The sequence below is a fragment of the Globicephala melas genome, chromosome 8, assembly GCF_963455315.2.
Source record: "Globicephala melas chromosome 8, mGloMel1.2, whole genome shotgun sequence".
NCBI classification, from domain to species: Eukaryota; Metazoa; Chordata; class Mammalia; order Artiodactyla; family Delphinidae; genus Globicephala; species Globicephala melas.
The window spans coordinates 54,032,226-54,051,663 of record NC_083321.1 but is presented as its reverse complement, the minus strand read 5'-3'; the positions used below and the strand labels follow the sequence as shown (position 1 = coordinate 54,051,663).

The following is a 19,438-nucleotide window of genomic DNA, read 5'->3' as shown; positions in this document are numbered from 1 at the left end:
GACTGACCTTCTCAGGGCCCCTCATGCTCCACACCCTCCCCAGGGGCAGCCGTGCTAGGTCCCCACTCCTCCTCTGGGACCCGTGCCCAACACAGATCCTGCACACAACCGGTTCTCGACGTCGAACTTCCAGAACTCTCCAAGCAGAGGGCCCCAGCTCCCTGATGAAGTCAAAACTGCCCCTCTGGGAGAGGGAGAAGCAGGCGAGGGGACAGAAAGCTCTCACTGACCTCGAGCAGAGACGCGGCTGTGGCCAGGGATGGGGAGAAGAGGACCTCGCAGGCATCCAGGTTTTCAAACGTACGGTCTGTCAGCAGCATCAGGGCGCAGCGTCAGGCAAGGGGCGGGGCGTGGGGGGAAAGGGACGGTCTAGCAGGACAAGGCAGCTCTTTTCTCGAGTCTCAGGGGGACTGCCCTGCCCACAGAGGGCATCAGCACCATGACTAAATGCTTTTCTGGGTTAATATCAGTTTGACGAATGTTGTCACCGTGAGCCACGGGCACCAGGAGGGTAGGGAGCACGTATGCCCAGCATCTGGCCCCATGCCTGATATCCACGTAGCGGACACTGGCAGTCACGGCCCTCTCTCCCATGACCCTCACTCCAGACCCCCAGAGCAATCAGGGGCTCCTGAGACAGGCTTGGAGAACTTGTCTAGCTCTGTGCCTGATACCATCTGCCCTTCGCCAAATGTGCCCTGCTCTCTCAGGCCTCAGGACCTTTGCACAGGCTCTTCCTTCTGCCTGGTGCGTGCTTTCTCCACGTCTCTTAGTCTTTCAAGACTCACTAGACTGTGAGCTCCTTAGAGCTGGGATCATTCATTCATACTGAGCGAACATTCCCAGAGCTCTTACTCTGTCCTGGGGCCATGCTGGACACCAGGGCAAGAGCAGAGTGGACTTGGTGCCTGTCTCAGAGGACCTCCTCCCAGCCTGGCACATCGCTGGAGTGTCAGATGAGTGAACGTCTTCCCTTTTCTAGCCTGCCTTCCTTTCTGAAGATGGCTGTTCAGTCACTCACCCTCATACTTCAGGTTGCCCAGGTGCAGGATGGCGGCCAGGAGCTTTGAGATCTCCCAGTTCTCCGTGTCTGTGAACATAAGCACCTTCATGGCCGAGCGGATGTTGGCATACTCCTGGCTGTCCTCGCGGCCCTCACAGGTTATGCAGTTACCCTGGTGGGAGTGGGTGGGAGAGTGGGGAGTAGAAGGGTGTCGGGGAGGCCACAGGTACCCACAGTGCCTGGGCTGAAGGGCCCTCTGCCTGGCCAGGCCAGCCTGGGTTTCTGAGCACTGACTTCACCTATGACTCCTCCAGGAAGTCTAGAAAGCTCCTGGCTGGCCTTCTCAGGAATACATTGCCCACATCTGGGGAGCATGGATGCCCCTTCTTCCCATGAGTGAGAGGAGCCGGGTCACTGATGCCAGGCCTGCCCCCGTCACCCCGCCTGGCAAGTCACAGCACCAAGGCCTTACCTTACCCCTCTCCCCCCATGGACATCCACCCTCAGGAACCTGAACCCCTCACAAGGTGCAGCCTGGGGTAGAAGGCGGGAGGTGGTAACTACAGACAGGCAGGGCATCGCCTGGGGTCTGCCCCATTGTGTGTGCCTATGAGACCCGTGTGTGCACGTGTGTGTGTGTATCCAAGTGTGCCAACCAGCTAACGGAAGTGTCCAGAAAGGCCTGCCACACCTACAATACACAGACATACACACACACCCCCCTTGGTTGTCCCACATCCCTCAGCTGCCATGGCCCACACTTGTGTCCACGTGGCTGGCGCACCTCAGGTCCAGACAACCCGGCGTGGGCTCCCCCCAGTCCAGCCTGCTGTGTGCATGGCCCACCACTGGCGCTGAGTGGCAGCAATGGCCTCAGGCCCACTTTTCCTTTATGTCCAGACAGCAAGAGGCTGGCAACAGGGCCCGGCAACCAGTAAGCCCCCGGGGCTGAAGCCACAGCAGGCTGTACCCTACAATCCTGGGGGCCCTGGCAGAGGTCCCAGTCTCCACGTCCTCAAAGAATAACGTATCACCTCCCACGTGTGCAGACAGGGCCGGGTGCGCGTACTCGTGGGCGTGTGTGTGTCTTTGCGTCCCTGGGGCTGGGACGTGAACACATTTAGGCCTGTGTGTGTCTGTGGTGATAATTCGTCTAGATGTGTGTACAAGCAGGCGTGTGCCCACGTGGGGAACAGGCCTTATGGTGGGCTGGGGCCAGTCAGAGGATGGAAGGAAGCCCACAGAGAAGTTCCTACCCACCAGGCCTGGAGCTGCGGAGGGGCTGGGACGGTGTCCCCCTCCCCGGGTGCCCCACCTGGGCCTCACCATGGCCAAGTAGTTATAGTCTGTGGCCTGGCCCAGGCCCAGCTTCCTCTTCTGTTCCTCACTCATGCCCTCCAGCATGCAGTAGAACACGTGGTAATTCCTTTCATCGGGGGCCTGAAAATGGGAGCACAAGGTGTTGGGGGATGGGAGGGCGGGAGGAGGCCATCGGGAGCCAGACAGACAAGCAGACTGTAACCAGTTTACTATGTTAACAAGTGCCTTTCATGAAAAAGTCCCCGTGGGTGGGTTTCCTGCTGGGATTTCAGGCACTGAGGCAAGCGAACTGCAACACAGGGACAGCCAAGGCCATGTAGACGGTGTGCACCCCACACCCCCCTGAGGCTGGGGCTCCCGCGCAGCTGCAGCTCTGCCCAGGGCCTCGGGCCCACCTGGCGACAGACACGTGACTTCTCCAGCAGGTACTGCTCGATCCTGGCGCCCTCGATGGCGCCCCGCTTGTTGAAGTGGATGTCGATGTACTTCCCGAAGCGGCTTGAGTTGTCGTTGCGAATGGTCTTGGCGTTCCCAAATGCTGCAGGGTGGGCAGACGTTCATGGGTCACGGTCAATGTCAGTCGCCCCCCAGCCCCCCAGCCCCGCCCTGAGAGCCCGGCCCTACCTTCCAGGATGGGGGTGGCTTCCAGCACCTGCTGCTCGATCCATGAGTGCTGCCCGCTGATGGCCGCCAGGAACTGCAGGATCAGCTTTGTGCTCTCCGTCTTCCCTGCCCCAGACTCCCCACTGCAGAGGAGCCCCAGGCAGAGGCAAGACCTGTTACTGCCCTAAACTACAGCCCCCCCTCCAACCAGCTCCCTATCTGTAAAATGGGCTGACACTACGGACCTTCCAGGTCTGGGGAAGGCGAAAGGAGCTCAGCGCCCTGCCACAGCTAAAGGTTACCTTCTTTCCCCTTATTCAGACACACACGCTCCTCCACCCATACTGCCGCACAGCATGGCACGAACTAGATGCTCGATCAATGCTTTGTTGTTTTACCCTCTGCCCAAGAGAGAACAGGAGCCTAAGGTTGCAACTGACCATAATTTAACAGGAGCCGGCAGTAAACAAGGTTGGTCTTAACAGTTAACATGCGCTTTGGTAGCATTAATAGAGGTATAAGGCCTGGGCAAGGGGAGGTGATTCTCTATATTAGGAGGCATTAGCAGGAGCACAGAGCAGGAGTTCTAGGGGCCAAGCCTGGAGCTCCATGCTGGTCCTGGGCCGCCCACCTGATGATACAGCACTGGTCACGGCTGTTGCGCTTCATGTTGAAGTAGCAATTGTCAGCAATGGCAAAGATATGTGGGGGCATCTCCCCAATCTTCTTGTTGGTGTACTGGCGGATGTGTTCTGGCGAGTAGATAGAGAGCAGCTGGTAGGGGTTCACAGCCACCAGGATGGAGCCCGTGTAGGTCTGTGGGCAACAAGGAACAGGGAGCTCACTCCTTCCCACGTGGGAAGCTCTGACTCTAGAAAGCTCTCAGGCTCTGCCCTGCTCTGTCCCTCTGGAAGGGACAGCACTGGCTTTGGAGTCCCATGGATCTGGGGTCAGAATCCTACCTCCCTATGAGCTGAGGGTGGGGCCTTCAGATTAGCATTGGGTCGGGCTCACAGTAGGTGCTCAGAGACATTTGATGAAAGGAGGGAGGAAGTGGGGAGGGAGGGAAGGCGGGTCTTAAAGCCTCAATTTCCTTATCTTTATCCGTAAAATGGGCATAATATAACTTTATGAAAGAAGATGGTGGACTTTAAAATTTATAGCACACTGCAGGTAATTCTCAAATGCTGGCCCCCACCTTTGCCTCCAAACCCTGCATCCCAAACCTTCAGAGCAAAATTCACAAACTGGACCTTCCCAGAGTGGAGGAGTTGGGTTGGTGAGGGGGAAGTGGAATGAAGCCATAAAGAGCTAAAGGGGCTGGGTGGGCCCCAGTCTCTGCAGCACTGCCCCTGTGCTGTGGGGGACAGAGTGCCTCCAGCCATCCCAGGCAGTGGGGACACACAGGCCAGACACACCTCAGAGAGCCTTCTGGGGGCTTTCTCTCCTCGGGCTCCTCTGCTAGGGCACCTACATGCAAAATTTCCTGCTGTGGGCCCTGCTACACAGGGGACACAAGGCCTGGCCCTCCTGCCACCAGGACACAGGGAGGCCCTCAGGGGTTACTTCTCCTTCCCTCCCCACCTCTCCCCACTCCAACTCAAAAAGGTCAGGCCCAGCTTATAAATGGTGACGGATCTATTGACATCTGGGCCCAGAGGGGTTGAAGAAAGACGTGACTGTGCAGGGGAGGCGACAGCCCTGCCCATCCCCTCCCACCCAGGGCCCAGTGCACCATACCAGAGCCCCAGTCACACCCTAGCAGCCTCGGCCCAAGGTGGCCGTGCAGGGAAGGCGCTGCTGCCAGCACCGCATGCCAGGGCAAGTGCCCACCCCGGGGGCAGGTGTGGCCATGCAAAGCTGCCCTGGGTTGAGCACCCCAGACCCAGGCTTCTCTCCTGCCAGACATTGTCCTTTTGGGCCCCAGTGGACTCTCCTCTCCCCCTGGCTCTTCCTACCAGCTAGACTCTGGTAACCAGGTAGGAGAGACAGCCACAAGGAACATCCCTTTGGCAGATCACTTTGCTTCTCTAAGCTTCAGTTTGCTCATCTGTAAAAGGGAGATGGTTAACACCCACCTCCCAGGGCTGTCATAGAGACCAAAGGGCACAACCTTTGACAGGTGTCTGGTATAGAGTCAGCTGTCCACAAATGCTCCCTTCCTTTCTTCTGAATACTTCCCTAACAAAGCGATGCTCAACGACCTGGCCTCGGGCCAGCTAGGCTCCGTGCTGTCATTCAAGAACCCTTCCCTGAGGCACGTGGGGAGGCTGACAGCCACACGCTGGGTGGCAGGGAGGGAGAGCCTGGGGCCCTGGCAGCTTGCACCGAACACACGGATTCCTTGAGATTGGGGCGGTGGGGGGGGGGGACGGGGGAGTGGAGGGCTCGTCAGTGGGGATCAAGCACAGAGGCATAAAAGGACGGGACACTTGGGAGGATTGCTGGGAAAAGGTCACCCTGGCAGCTGGGGCGAATGAAGAGCAGCTACAGACGCAGGAGGCAGAGACACTATTTCAGACCCAATGAACCGATCAACGGGGGGAGTCAGAGCCAGACCGAGGTGGCCCTGAGGACAGACCAAGCACAGGGCAAAGGGAACGCTGAGATGCCACAAGCAGCCTTCCAGGGGCTGGGCCTGGACCCTCTTCTCCCCCTCACAGCTCCCATGGCCCTGTCTACTCTGCCCACAGCCCAGAGGGCCCTCCTGAGCGCTAGACCCCTCAGCCTCCTCCCCCACTTGATGTCCACCAGCCTGTCCAGATGGGAGCCTACTCTCCCCTCAACCCTGCTCCTCCTCTGCCTCCCGACTCGGCCAACAGCACCATCACCAACCTTCACGGCCGACCTTCACAGCCGACCTTCACAGCCGACCTTCACTGCCGACCTTCACCACGGACCTTCACCAGGGCGGACCTTCACCAGGGCGGGACGCCGGGAGGCCTCCCTCTCCTTCATAACAATGCACTTCACTCCATGGGGACGGCCACCTCCCCGGCCAGGCGCCTCCCCTCTGGGCTCCCAGCTTCCACACTGGCCCCTACAATCTGTCCTCCACTGGGAACCAGAGTCAGCTCTGAAAATCTGACTGTGTCATCCTCCTCCTGAAAACCCTCAGGAGATTCCCCATGGCCTCAGGACAAAGTCAGTATCCTTCCCCTGCCCACAGACCTCCGAGCCCTGGCCCTCGTTATCTGCATCCCACAGCCAGAGGCTCCCTCCATATTAAACCTTCTGTTAAAAGCTCCAAACTCCGTCCCCTGCCCCCTCACCCAGCTAATGCCTGTTCATCCTTCAGGTCCAAACGGAGATGAGCGCTCCCCCCGCAGGAAGCCAGGCGCCCTCCTGTGTGACCCATCACAGCCTCCATGGTCCCCTTCACTTGGCCCCCAACTCCTCCATAATTCTGGTTCAAGGCCTCTGCCCCCCAGCCTCACTCCTCTCTCTACCTGGGGCCCAATACTGTGCATGGTGCGTAAGACACACTCAGCAAATGTTTGGCAAGTGAACGAATGAGTCACTAAATTAATGGACGGAGAAGAAATTCACTGCTGTCCACAGGAAACAGCAAGAAAAGGAGCTGAGGGGACAGGCCTGTCAGCAACACTGCGGCGGGCCTGCCTACGCTGACAGGAAGGATGGCCCGGGCTGGGGCTAGTGGAAAAAGCACACAGGTGTGAGGAGAAATGCTATCATTTGTGTAGAAAAAATTTTTAATTATATATATATATAATTTAATATCATATATATCATATATATATAGTCTTTCTCTTAGAGGATAGATAAGAAGTGAGTAGCAGCGGTCATCTCTGTGGCAGAAGGAATATTTTCCAATCTGTAGCACATGTACCCATTTCAAACTAAATAATAAAAACGAAGCCTTTTCCTTCAGCGAGAGGACCCGGCCCAGCAGAACAAGGACACACCACCTGCCAGGAAGATCCCTGTCGGGCGCAGGACTTGCAGCTTCCAGGCCATCTCTCTCTGTATTGTCAGAAGGCCCCTGTGAGATGTAGTCATGACGCCCCTTCTTAGATGGGAGAACTGAGCCTCTGAGAAGGGGCGGGGCTTGCCAAGGTTGCACAGCAGATAAGCAGGGAGTGGGATGAAGGAGGGACCCTGGCACCAGAACCCCAGCTCTCGCCTCCCCACCTGGGCTCCCCCAGATCCCAGGAATTCACCTGTGAGACTGCGGAGCTGGCAGTGGGGGAGGTAAGAGAAGTGAGGGGCTTGGCCACTGCTGACAATGAGACCCAGGCCCATCCTGCCTTTCTCTGGGCCTTAGCACCCGTCCGTCCCCTGAGGCTCTAGGCACTGCTCCCTGAGGCCCTCTGGCTCTGTCTCTCCAAGGGTTCATGGTCAGCAGAGAGTTAATGTCCAACTACCCAGCACAGGCCTCTTCTCCAGTAATAAAGCCTGCCCTGTGGGCCCATGGGCTGGAGTAGGGAAGAGATAAGGATTATTCCCAAGACAAGGACATAGCACACAGGTCCCTAGGGGCCCCCAAGTCCCCAGGTGGAGATCAAGGAGCCTCTCTTGGGCCAGAGACACACCCCAGGAGATATGGTAGGAATCCACCTCCTCCAGGAAGCCTCCGGGCCTGCTAGCCCTGGGGCCTCTCCCTTAGCAGACCATGGAGACCAAGACATACATCTTCGACACATACACCTTCCCAGTGTCACAGAGGCACCCACCCCATTGTGCCAAAGGGACGGCTGAGAGCAGAAATGGGTAGGGACTCCCTAAAGGCGACCTGTCAAGACCTGGATCCAGGCCCCCCAGCCCCCAGACCAGGGCTCCAGCCCATGTTTAGCATCAGCCCTGCCACCTGCTGCCTGCAAGACCCAGGGATGACCCCTGGCCTCTGGGACCACCCAGTGAGAGGTTGCTAGGTGTCCTCTGAAGGCTCTGCTCATGTAGGGTGCCTCGGGCTGACTTACGGCCCTGGGGTGCTGTCCCTCACACACCTGGGGCCAGGCCAGCTGGAGCAGGCAAGCCCTGGGCAGACAGTCAGGGACAGAGCGTCCTCCGGGCCAAAGGCTGTGAGTGGCCGTGGTAATCTGAGGAAATCCTGGGCGTGTGGGGGTGTGCCCAGGGTAACCCAAGCCATGAAGTGACCAGGGGTTGCCATGGTTAGGGACAGGTATGGTTTCTGGGTGGGACAATGGCCTGGCTGCTTCTTCAAAGCCCTGCTCTAATCCTACTTCACGCACCCAGTCACAGAATCATAGAGTCAGAGAGTCATTTGAGCTGACTCTTGAGCCCTACAATTGTGGAGCACAGCTCCCCAGACCAACAGACACCCAGCATCTCAGGCCCACAGACTATCCAAGCTGGGCACCTTCCAGGTGCCACGACTTGACTTCCAGCCATGAGTCTGTGAAGGAGAAAGACAGCTCAGACACCTCGTGTGGGCTCCACCCCCGTGCCCTCCCACCCTCACCCAAAAATCAGTCAGAAAGGCTACTAGTGAAACTTCTAATGAGGCAAACGGTGCAGATCCCAGCGTTCTCTGGAGAATCCACAAAACTCTAGAATTCTTTTCTTTGATCCCACAGTCAACCTAGGTAAGGCCTAATGTTCAGGCTGATTTCTCTGCCGGCTGCCAGTCTACCCTCAAAACTTCACAAACAAGATTCACTGATCTCGGACTGTCTGAAGTTTTTTCCTCCTCTCTCCCTTTTGAATCCTGCGTTTGCCTTTGTTCTTTGATTCAGTCTACCAACCGACCCCCTCACTTACAAAGAACCATTTTGCCGGCAAAATCACTAAACAACGTGCAAAATAACCAACTACATGCCTCTGAATTATTCTTAGACATTGTCCGCGGGGTCCCTGGTGGAAACAACTCCCACCTCACTCAGCTCCCCCCTGTGAAGCTCACCCCCAAAAGGAGATTGTGTCAGGACGTCAGCTCTGCAGTGGCCTCCCTGGGCAGGCAAGTAGGTAGGCTCCCACTCACCTCCAGACCCAAGTGTCAGACTCCACCCAGACCTGGGTGGATGGCCATGGAGAGCCCCTGGACCATCCTGTGTCCACCTGCTGTCCAGAGAGAGGAGGGAGGAGGGAACCGCCAAGAACTGGGGTGCAGACACCAGTGGGTCCCATGGGATATCTCTGGCCTGGGCTCAAGTCCTAGCTCCCCCACGCCATTGTCTAGGTGACACTGCTCACATCTGGAGGTGCCATTGTGCCCTGCCCCCTGGGTGAGGAAAGGAGTGAGAGGGGCTTTGTGGGTACTAAGGGTCTCCCTGAGAAAGCTGCTTGCTGTGCCAATGCAATCAACGCACGTCAGGGGCCCAAGCACAGCCTCTTCTTGGGAGCTCAAAGCTACAGAAGGACCCAGAGTGGGGAGGCTGGCAGGGGGCCTCCCGAGCAGCTGAGGCACCACAATTCCAGGACTTCTGAGGGCCCGAGAGTTCCTTGTTGTGCTTCCTCAGGTTCCCTCAGACTCTCCCAGCTCTGTCTCCCTGGCTCCCCTTCACAGTCTGACAAATCACTCACTCGGCACGGTCCTGCCTCAGGCCTTCTGTTCATGAAGTGTCCCTTCCTGAACGCCATCTCCGCCAGCGGCCAGGAGGTGACCTGGGAGCGAGACCTCACTCCTACAGACTCTGCGGAACCAGCTCCGCACCCCTCTCAGGCACTTATCACCCCACACCTCCCCTGAGCATGCCCAGCCTGGGGACCTGGCTCAGGGGGCTCCCTCCTGCTCTCTCCTTGTTGTACACCCACAGCTTCCTTCACCCCTGAGCTGCTTGGGCACACAGCTCCGGGCCTGGCTAAGCCTTATAGAGCCTAAGTTTCCCTGTCTGTAAAATGGGACTAGGTCAGCAGTTCTCAGAGTGTGGTCCAAAGACCCCTGAGGGTCCCAGAGACCCTTTCAGGAAGTCCATAAGGTCTTGTCTTCTCCACCTCCATATCTGTGAGGCCAGAGTTTCTTCATACACTTCAGTCAACACAATGTCACATCAGTCTGGATGTGAAGCAGATACAGGAATCGGGTTGTCTTCTATTGAGTCAGATACTAAAAATATTTGAAAAAAATGTAAAACAATGCCCCTCTTCTTACTAATTGTTTTATGTTGGCAAATATAGTTATTTTTCATAAAAATACATTATCCTGTAATGGATTTTTTGTGGTTACTTTTAAATGTCTCAGTTAAATTTCTAATATGTTAAATATCAATGGATACAACCCACATAAACAAAAGCTCTTTGAGGTCTTCAATAATTTTTAAGAACATAAAGCACTCCTGAGGCCAGAAAGTGTGAGAATCTCTAGACTAAATGATCCTGATGGGCCCTTCTTGTTCTCATGGTCTCTCAGCTCACCTCTTGGGATCAGCTCACTCCTGGCTGAGTGAGATGCTCTTTATTTGTCCTCTTGAGTTTCAAGGTGGGGAAGTGTGGGGGGGTGTGTATGACTGGTTCTAATTTCAAGGGTTTGGGGGATCAAGGAGCATGTCCAGCCCCCATCCCCTTCAAGAGGACACAGACTTCCAACCCATCCCCTCTTGACTTTGAGGACCCGTGGCAGGTCCTGACCCCACAGCAAACCCAGGGAGAGCAGCAGATCCCCCATCTCTGGGCAAAGCACTGAGCCTGTCACCGTCCCCTCCCTGGTCTGGCCTCCCGGCGGTTTCAGCCCTACGGAGGCACATGAACCTCTGGGAAAAAACCTCCCCATTCTCCAATCACAGACCACACAAGCCACAGCCCAAAAGAGAGGATGAGCCACAGACCCGAGCGGCTGTGGGCATGGGCTGAGTCCCTGGTCCCCAGTGGCCAGCTGCAGAGGCTGGGCAGGGCTGGCTGCAAGTCAGAGGGACTGCAAGTGGGCGGGGCTGCTGGCAGGCGGGGCGGCACTCACGTAGATGAGATGGTCTCGGTATCTAATGAGCAGGTTGCGCAGGATGCCAGCTTCGTTGAGGTCCCCCAAGCGGATCATGTCCTCCACGCCGTGGACCGACGTGGGGTGCATGGGCTTGATGTGCCTGGCATTCTGCGGGGAGATCCAGTGTTCCTGCGGGGAGGCACAGTGGCTAACGTAAGCTAGTTGCGTCCTCCTGGCTGCACTTTGCTAGAGAACAGTCCCGGGAGGGACGGGAACCCCGGGTACCTGCGACCCCATAAGGGCCTCTCCTGCGGCCAAACTCTATCATTTCTAACATCTATGAGGACGTTAGCGCCCACCCCTACCCTTCATGGACCACTCTTCCTCCTCTTAGGGGATTCTCTCTGCAGACCTAAGAGGTGGGCATGGCAGGGATTTGGGCCCTACCTCATGGTTGTCATAAAGGGGATTAGTCTCTCCAGTCACCTTACAGGATGGAGTGGAAAGTGTAATCACTGGAGTTAGACAGACTTGGCTTCAAATCCAAACTCCGATAAACAAAGGCACAAGAATTATTCAGATAGTGCAGTATTTCCTGCTGCCACGGGGGGCAGATGGTTGCACATCTGGGCCATAGCCTTTGTTCTTTCAACAAGTTTGTGAAGCCGTGGTTTCCTCTGACCTCCCCCAGGTGGTCTCCAGCACCCTCTACTCACAGCCCCAGCTTCTCAGAGAAGTGAGAATCTCTCCTGTGCTCTGCACTGTGGCTACAACCTGAGTCAAACCTCCAAAGCCCTCTGGGGCCCCCTCCTTGTTCCCAAATGCCGGAACCCTGGGAGCCTCAGGACCAGGCAGAAAGCTGACTGGTTCCCCAGGCTGGGGTCGGTGCCTCCTCTGGGCTCCCACATACCCTAGGTCTCCCATTGCAAGGCAATGGTCACTGCCACTGTCGGAGCGCAGTTCTGGCCCTGACCCCTCCATTTTCCCCAAGGCTGGTTCCATGTCTGCTATACGCCTGGTTCACAGTGCCTCATATAGGGGCCAGGCACAAATGACGTGGCAGGGGATCCCCGATGAGACAGATGGCCGGCTGGGGACTACTAGGAACCAGTCTGAATTAAAAGCAGAGTCCTAGTCATGGAGAGACTCCAGAAGTCCCCTATTCCAGCCCCCTCACATCACATGAGAAAATAGGATCAGAGGACCACGGCCCTCAGAGAGGTGAGGGGCAGGCCAGCGATTGCTCATGACTCCAGTTTCCCTGGCATTTCACGGCATCTCCTGGGCCAGGGCATTACATTCCAGGTCAGGCCCTCAGACAGCCCTGACGTGAATGCGCCTGGTGGTGAGATCAAAGAACCCGCCGACTTTCCAATCCCGTGTGGAACATTCCTCTCTCCCACCCTATTTCTTGATAAAAGCTGATCCAATTGGAAAATTCCCTTTCCCTGACTCGGTCCTAAGCCCTGGAGTGGGCCAGAGGGGAGAGGACGTTGGGCAGGCTGTCTGCCTTCCCCGCTCGACCCCAGCCTCTGGTCCCATGATTCCTCCCCAAGACACTTCCGCACAGAGTTAAGAGGTGGCTCAGCCACTGCAAGACCTGTAGCCCTGTGCACATCACTTTGCTTTCCTGAACCTCTACAACCTCATCTGTGAAATGGGAATGAGATTAACAATCCCTTTTTCTTGGAGATGTTGGGAGGGTTAATTGATACAATAATGGCCAACCTCTGTTTCACTCCTGCCAGGTCTAAAAAGCACTGGTGCCTGATAATTGCTCAACCAGTGCTGGGTATTATCACTTTAATGTTTTCCAGTTTTTGTTGCAAAAGAGATGTATGTTCTCATTTGTTTCTCTTAACATCTCATCATGGAATTACCAGTCCCGTCTTACAGTGAGGAGTCACATTGGAGAGGTAAAGTGGCGCGCTCAGTTAGATGGCAGAGCTGAGCCTTTCCCCGCCCCTTTCCTGCATGGAAGGTCGCCCGGCTGAGGTCAGTAGCGCTCAGGTCAACGTCCACAGACACCTACAGCACAGACCAAAGTGTAACCAGGGCAGAAACTGAGGCCTGGCCCTGAAGGCATACCAGCGAGAGACAGAGAGGGAACATGGCCAATTCTAGGGCCTGGGGGCACATTTGGGAACGAGCTGGCCTGGCACTGAGCTCAGAGAGGCAAGGACCACGTGCTCTGTAGAGGAAGGGAAGGAGGGGTACATCTGCCAATGAGAACAGCTTGGACAAAAGCAGAGCCTTAGGACTCCAGTGAGGACGGAACCATGACCTTTCATTCATTCAGCAAGTCTTTACAGAGGACCTTCTCTGGGAGACCTTTTGTTGTGCTCTGGGGAACCAGATGTGATTCACCTGGTCCCTGCCCTCAAGCTGAGGGAGTCTGTGGGCAGACAGAGGGGTCAAAGATGATGGCCTGGAGGTGGGGTAGGGGGAGGGAGTGCGAGTAGGAAAGGCTGGTGAAAGGGGAGGCCAGAAGCCGCTAGGGGCCCAATGCCACTGAAGCAAACCCAGCCCGCTAACCTGCTCCCAGCCAGCCAGCCACATCCCTCCCCCCTCTGCAGCCCCCGTTCTCAGGGGGCAAGTGGGAGGGGACCTCTGGGATCCGGTGACACAGTTATGGGACACCATCTGACATGCAACATGACCCAGATGAAACTCAAGCCTGCAGACAGAGTCCCTGGGCCCCACCTGGGGGGTCCAGGCTAGCTTGTGGGCCTGTGTGTGCTGCCAGCCAAATCCGTGTCCCCCTTCTGAGGCTGCAACCTCACAGGGGCTTCCTAGAAGGCCCTGGAACTGGAGCCTCTGGAATGACGTTGCAGGCACTCCATTTCTAAAAGCTCAGGGGACAAAAGTGTGGTTAACAGAACCTGAGCTCTAAGCTGCCACTGAGATGCTGGGAGAGGAAACGCCCACACAAAACCCAGAGGTCCGGATCCTGACCCCAGCACCATCATTCACTAGCTGTGCGACTCGTCCTGAGGGTCCCTCTCTGGACTCCAGTTTCCCCTTGGGGTAACAGTTGCTGTCCTCCCTGCCTTTCACAGACACTGTGAGGACCTAAAGATAGAACTTCGGTCAAAGGGCTTTGCAAACCCCAAGGCGGGTATCCCTGGGGGCTGCAGGGATAGCAGTGATGTCCCTGCCTCCTCCACGTTCAGTACCAGGCCTCCAGGGTCCTGAGCCCTCCCCTGGCGCTCAACAGAGCCTTCTTCTCCAAGTCACTGCGCCCTCTTCCACCCCCATCAAACTAAGAGGCTAAGATGGGGACTGTCTCTGTGCCCCCAGCGCCGGCCACAGCATCAGACACAACCCAGATTACGGTGGAACCTAATCTCTCTGGTCCTCCATGTCCCCACTAGGCTGTACATGTGCCCCTGCCGCATACACACATGCCATGCACATGCACACATGTCCAGAGTTCCCAGGCTTCCCCTCTGGGCCCTCATCAGGGTCACCTTCTCTAAGGCAGGACCCTGACTTAAGACCTTTTCTTCCCTCCCCAAGGCCCCACTCTCACTGTCTATTAAACTTACACTTCCTGTGGCCCTTTTCTTCAGGGCCACAAGAGATAAAGCATTCAACTGTTAGACTAATTCCAGGGCAGCGTTGGGGTGGACAGTGAATTCGTGTGATGCCATAACCCCACAGAACGAGAGCGGGCGTTTTCAGACCCCCTCACCCTCTTCTGAGGCATTCACGTGTGATCTCACATATGAATCAATAACTCTGTGAGGGTTCAGGAGGGAAAGAGATTTGGCCAAGGTTGCATAGCTAGCAAGTGGGCAGGATGGGATTTGAATCCGGTCTGTCTGACCCGAAAGCACCCCTGTACCTGAGGAGCTCCCAGTCCGGTGCCACCTCCTGCCCCACTGTACACACCGGTATGCCCACACAGACACACATTTCTAATACCAGGCAGAATGGACTGAAGTGCTGGTGGAACTAGAACAGGCAGCCTGGGGCAGAAGGGGAGGCTCCCTCCCACGGGGGTGATGGGGAAAGCTCCATGGGGGAAGGGGGCTCTGAGAGGCAGAAGCGGGGCACAGGCACTGCCTCCATCCCCCTGAGGCAGGTCACCTGTCAGCCTGGGTCCCCCCCAAGGCCTGGGGGCGGGGTGGCCACGGGCTACTCACATTGCCTTCATCGTCCACCACCTGGATCTGCCCAGAGTCACAGAGCTTCACCACTGCCCCGATGGGCACATCAAACTCCTGCCCGGATCTCAGGTCCATCCAGACATAGTCCCCCTGCGGGTGAGAGAGGCCCAGGCCAGGTGAGCAGGGAGGGGGATCGGGTACTCCTTCCAAGCAGTCCTGTGCCCACCCCTCCACCACCAGAGGCTCTTGTGCCAACCACAGAAGAGGGAAGAGAAGGGAACTGGCACTGTGGAAGCCATGGTGCCAGGGCCTGGGCTGGGCACGATGTAGTGTCATCAATCCCTCCTCTGGGGCAGCTGTTACTGTCCCCAATTTATAATGAGTAAGCAGAGGCTCAGAGAGGGGAAGAGCCAACACCACACAGCTGGGCAGCTTCAAGCCCAGGCCTGTCCAAAGCCCTGACCTCTCCCCAAGACGCTACAGCCCACACATGTACAGCAGACTCATTGCAGTTTAGGCAGAAACACTTCCCTTCTGTCCTAAAGGAGGCGTACCCCCAGGACATTCAAACAGCCTCTGTCACCTCCTTGGTCAACACCCACAGTTATGACTTCCCTGCAGTGATGCTGCTCTGTGCCAGGCCCCATGATATATGTGGGCAGCGCTCTCAGCCACACTGTCTCCTGGCTTGTGGGGACATCCCGATCTGGGGCCAGGGGAACATTATATTTGTGTCCCCTGCAGCGTTCAGCAAAGGGCCTGGCTCCCACTACACGCTCAGTAAGCGTTCACAGAAGCCAAATCTACAACCCAGAGTCAGAAAATGGACTTAGAACAACCACTTTCAGCACTGATGCATTCAACATGCATGTACTGAGCACATACTGTGTACAAGGCACTGATGGATCTAAATGCTGGGGATCGAGCAGTGAGCATGGAGTCCACATTCTAGCTGGGAGGAGACAGAAAACAAACAACTGAGCAAGTACACGGTCACTTGGGATGGCGGTAGTGCTGTGATGGAAGTGAGCACACCAACGCTGGAGAAAGACAGAGCCGGCCAACTGGAGACTCATTCGCCGGAGAAGCCACTCTATGAAGAAAACCTCTGAGCTGAGACCTGAAGGGCGAAAAGCAGTCAGGCTAGGAAAGAGCAAGGGTAGAAATCTGGGCAGCGGAAATGATAAGTGCAAAGGCCCTGAGGCAGGAAGGAACCGCAAAGAGGTGGTTGTTGCAGGACCTGATGAGAGAGAGAGATGGGCAAGATTCAGGACTCATAGACTCTCATTGGCCTGGAGGTAAAAGTTTGAATTTTATTCTAATCTTTTTTTTTTTTTTTTTTGCTGTATGCGGGCCTCTCACTGTTGTGGTCTCTCCCGTTGCAGGGCACAGGCTCCGGACGCACAGGCTCAGCGGCCATGGCTCACAGGCCCAGCCACTCCGCGGCATGTGGGATCCTCCCGGACCGGGGCACGAACCCATGTACCCTGCATTGGCAGGCGGACTCTCAACCACTGTGCCACCAGGGAAGCCCTTATTCTAATCTTAGTAAGAGTATTTTTTGGGGGTGGTTCCCAAGTTCCCCAGAAGGGTAAGAGAACCTAGACATCCTAATAAAAATATAACTTCCTATCAAGCGGCAGTTAAAAGCATAACAGTTGCTAAAACTGATTCACAATGAAATAAGCCCATGGGGATGGCCCAGGGGAAACAGCTCTGGGCTATGAGACTGGGATCCAGGACCCACTTGGCCTCCAGTAAATCGCTGACCTCTTTGAGCTTCAGTTTCCACATGCCTCAGTGAGGCGTGGGCTTGGTGAGTCCCAAGGCCAGCTCTTCACTGTTTCAGCCTCCTCCTGTTCCCATCAGAACCAACTACTTTTCAGCCACAGCCGCCATTATGGGCCTTCACTTCATGGGAGGTTAGCACATGTTAGAAACAGACTAGCTTCAAACCCAAGCTGTCTCCCAGAGAAAGTGAGAAAAATTGGAGAGCATCTGGGATGGGAGGAGAACTCATGCATTTGCTGAGCAACTACTGTGTGCCCAAGCTGCATGACTGCTTCCCATTTAATCCTCACGACTGCTTTAGTCCCAAGTCCAAGCTGTGCTTCCGGCCACACTCCTCGCCCTCTCTAAGCGCCAGCCCAGGACCACCTGACACAGTCCTGCTCAGGCTGTTCTGTTCCAACTGCCCCCAATCTCACCCCACCTTTCCACTGAGTGGACACCCAAAGCAAATAGCAACTCTTCCCTGGCCCCTCCTCACTGCCGCACCTTCCACCTCCTCCCCAATTCCTAAAGAGTTAGTTCATTCATTCAGTACATATCTGTGGAGAGTCCGCTGTGGGCCAGTTTCACTCCAGACCCTGGGGCCAGAGCAGTGAACAGAGGGGAAAGCAGAGGGCCTAGTAAGGGCCGGCCCAGGTTGGAGCTAGATGAGGGGGCGCTTGGAGGATATGGGCAGCACCAGGGCACACAGGGCCCTGGGAGCCATGGACAGACGTTGGACTTTCTTTCAAGTAGGACAAGTAGCCACTGGGAGGTTTTAAAGCAGGAGAGAATGGCATGATGGCTTTACATTTTCAAAACTTCCCCTGGCTGCTACGTAAAGAACACAGGCTCTCCTCCAGCCTTCGGGGCCCCTGGACTTGCCCCTTAACAGCCAGCACCACTCTGGGTCATCACCATGGGTGTCCACTCCCCGCTAGCCTGCAGCCCCGTGAGGGCAGGGCTGGTCTGAGTCTTCCATTGGTGACTCCCCAGAACCAAACATAGAGAAACAGTTCTTCTCTCAGTGAGACAGAGAATCAGAATGTGAAACAGCGCGTATGTGAGCATGTGTGTGAGTAGGTAAGAGGGAGCATGTGACAGAGTTCGTGTGTGAGAGAGAGAAAGAGAGAGACTACCTGATTCCCAGAGGCCAGCGGTGGCGGCCAGTGGCACCAGGACGTTGCTCTATGCAAACTCAATACCCCTGCAACAGGCCAGGTAGTGACTTGCATGCTTCCCTGTAATTAACTGTCTCATTGAACCTTATGACAACGCTTAGGCAGGGTATTCTCTCTCTACTTCATCTCCTCAAAGAGGTCAAGAAACATGCCCAAGGTCACACGGGTGTTTTGTGGTAGAGCTGGGAATGAAGCCCACGCCTGGCAAACTCCAAATTCAGTGCTCTCTCCCTACATCCCCTGGGCCCCACCCTGAACCCAGCTCTGCAGGCAGAACAGGAAGCACTGATAGGGTCCCTGGCTGGAGATGGTTTGTGGACCCAAAAGGCAAACTAGAAGCTCCAGCTAAGGGCAGCAAAGCAAACAGAAATGTCTAGAACCCTCCTAGCCAAGGACTGTCACCAGGAGGGTGGCGACTTAACTTTCTCTTCTCTTGGTCTGAACTCGAGGAAAGAGGCTAAAATGGCAGCTAAGAGGCTTCAGGGAGGAACCTGGGGCCTGAGAACCTCTGAGGGGGACAGTTCCCATGGTCCCATGGAAAGTACTTGGGGCATCAGAATGCAGCTGGGTTGTAAGGGTCCCCATTTTACAGATGAGGAAACTGAGGCCGAAAGCGAGAAAGGGATTTGGCCATAGTCACTCATCAAATCAGTGACTGATGAGACTGTGAGCATCTGCAGGGCAGAGCCTGAACCCAAAACAGGGTAGGTCAGGAATCACTGGATGCGTGAAGGAAGGAGCAGAGGAAGGAAGATGTAAAAGAACATGACACTTTTTGAGGGGCAGGAGAGGGGAGGAGAGGAAAGGGGCACTGGGCTCAGGTCTAACCCCACCAGCCCCTCCCCACAGCCGATTCCAGGCAGCCCATGACTGTATCTGGCCCCATTCTTACCACTCCACTGTGAGGGGTGCCCCACTAGGCACCTCACCCGGAATCAAAAGTTCCATTTGTGTAGACACCTGCCTCTGTGTGGCTGTGTAACCTGGGGCAAGTTCCAGCTTCCCTGCTGTCAGTTGAGTGGTTCCCAGCCCCAGAACGGTGAGTTCCTAGATGGCTTTGCGTAAATGTTCTCAAGGGTACACCACAACCCTAGTGGGGGTTCCTCCAGGGAAGCTGGCCCACATCCACAATGAACACAAGGTGAAGAGTTCTGGGTTCAGGTCCCAGTTCTGCCACTAACGCTGTGTGACTCTGGGTAAGTCTTTCAGTCTCTCTGAGCCTTAGAGTTCAACAACCTTAACAGGAAAGGAGTCAGTGCTTGTGAAGATGAGAGACCCATGCAAAGGGAAGTTGTCTTTGATGTCCACCCACCTTCCCTCCTAGGCATGAGCCCGGGATCAGATCAATATCAACTCCCCGCAGGGCCTTAGCCTTACACGCCTCTTTCCTCCTCTGGGGCAGGGCCTGAGGTTCAGTCCCCGTTTGTGCAATGAAAAGGAGTCTGTCTCAGGACACTCCCCCCACCCTCACTTATCCTCATAGTCACTCCGGGACATTGGTTACATTAGCCCCATTTTCACAGGTGAGAAAGATGGGCCAGCTGACTTGCCAGGGGCGCCAGTGAGCAAGGAAGTGTCTGGTTGCTAATCTTCGGTGGAGGAGGGGACCCGC

General features: G+C 55.9%; 1 protein-coding gene across 1 annotated transcript in view; it reads right to left on the bottom strand.

The window, feature by feature from the left end:
• The window catches only part of MYO7A (myosin VIIA), a 102,330-nt gene that overhangs the window by 72,949 nt on the left and 9,943 nt on the right, over positions 1–19,438 (bottom strand). The window contains exons 2-9 of the mRNA XM_030835990.2: positions 14,912–15,025; positions 10,800–10,952; positions 3,558–3,742; positions 2,948–3,069; positions 2,719–2,861; positions 2,330–2,443; positions 1,022–1,175; positions 231–307 (exon numbers count right to left, since the gene is read on the bottom strand). Of these exons, the coding sequence (XP_030691850.1) occupies positions 231–307; positions 1,022–1,175; positions 2,330–2,443; positions 2,719–2,861; positions 2,948–3,069; positions 3,558–3,742; positions 10,800–10,952; positions 14,912–15,025 (1,062 nt within the window). The remainder of the gene's footprint in view (positions 1–230; positions 308–1,021; positions 1,176–2,329; positions 2,444–2,718; positions 2,862–2,947; positions 3,070–3,557; positions 3,743–10,799; positions 10,953–14,911; positions 15,026–19,438) is intronic.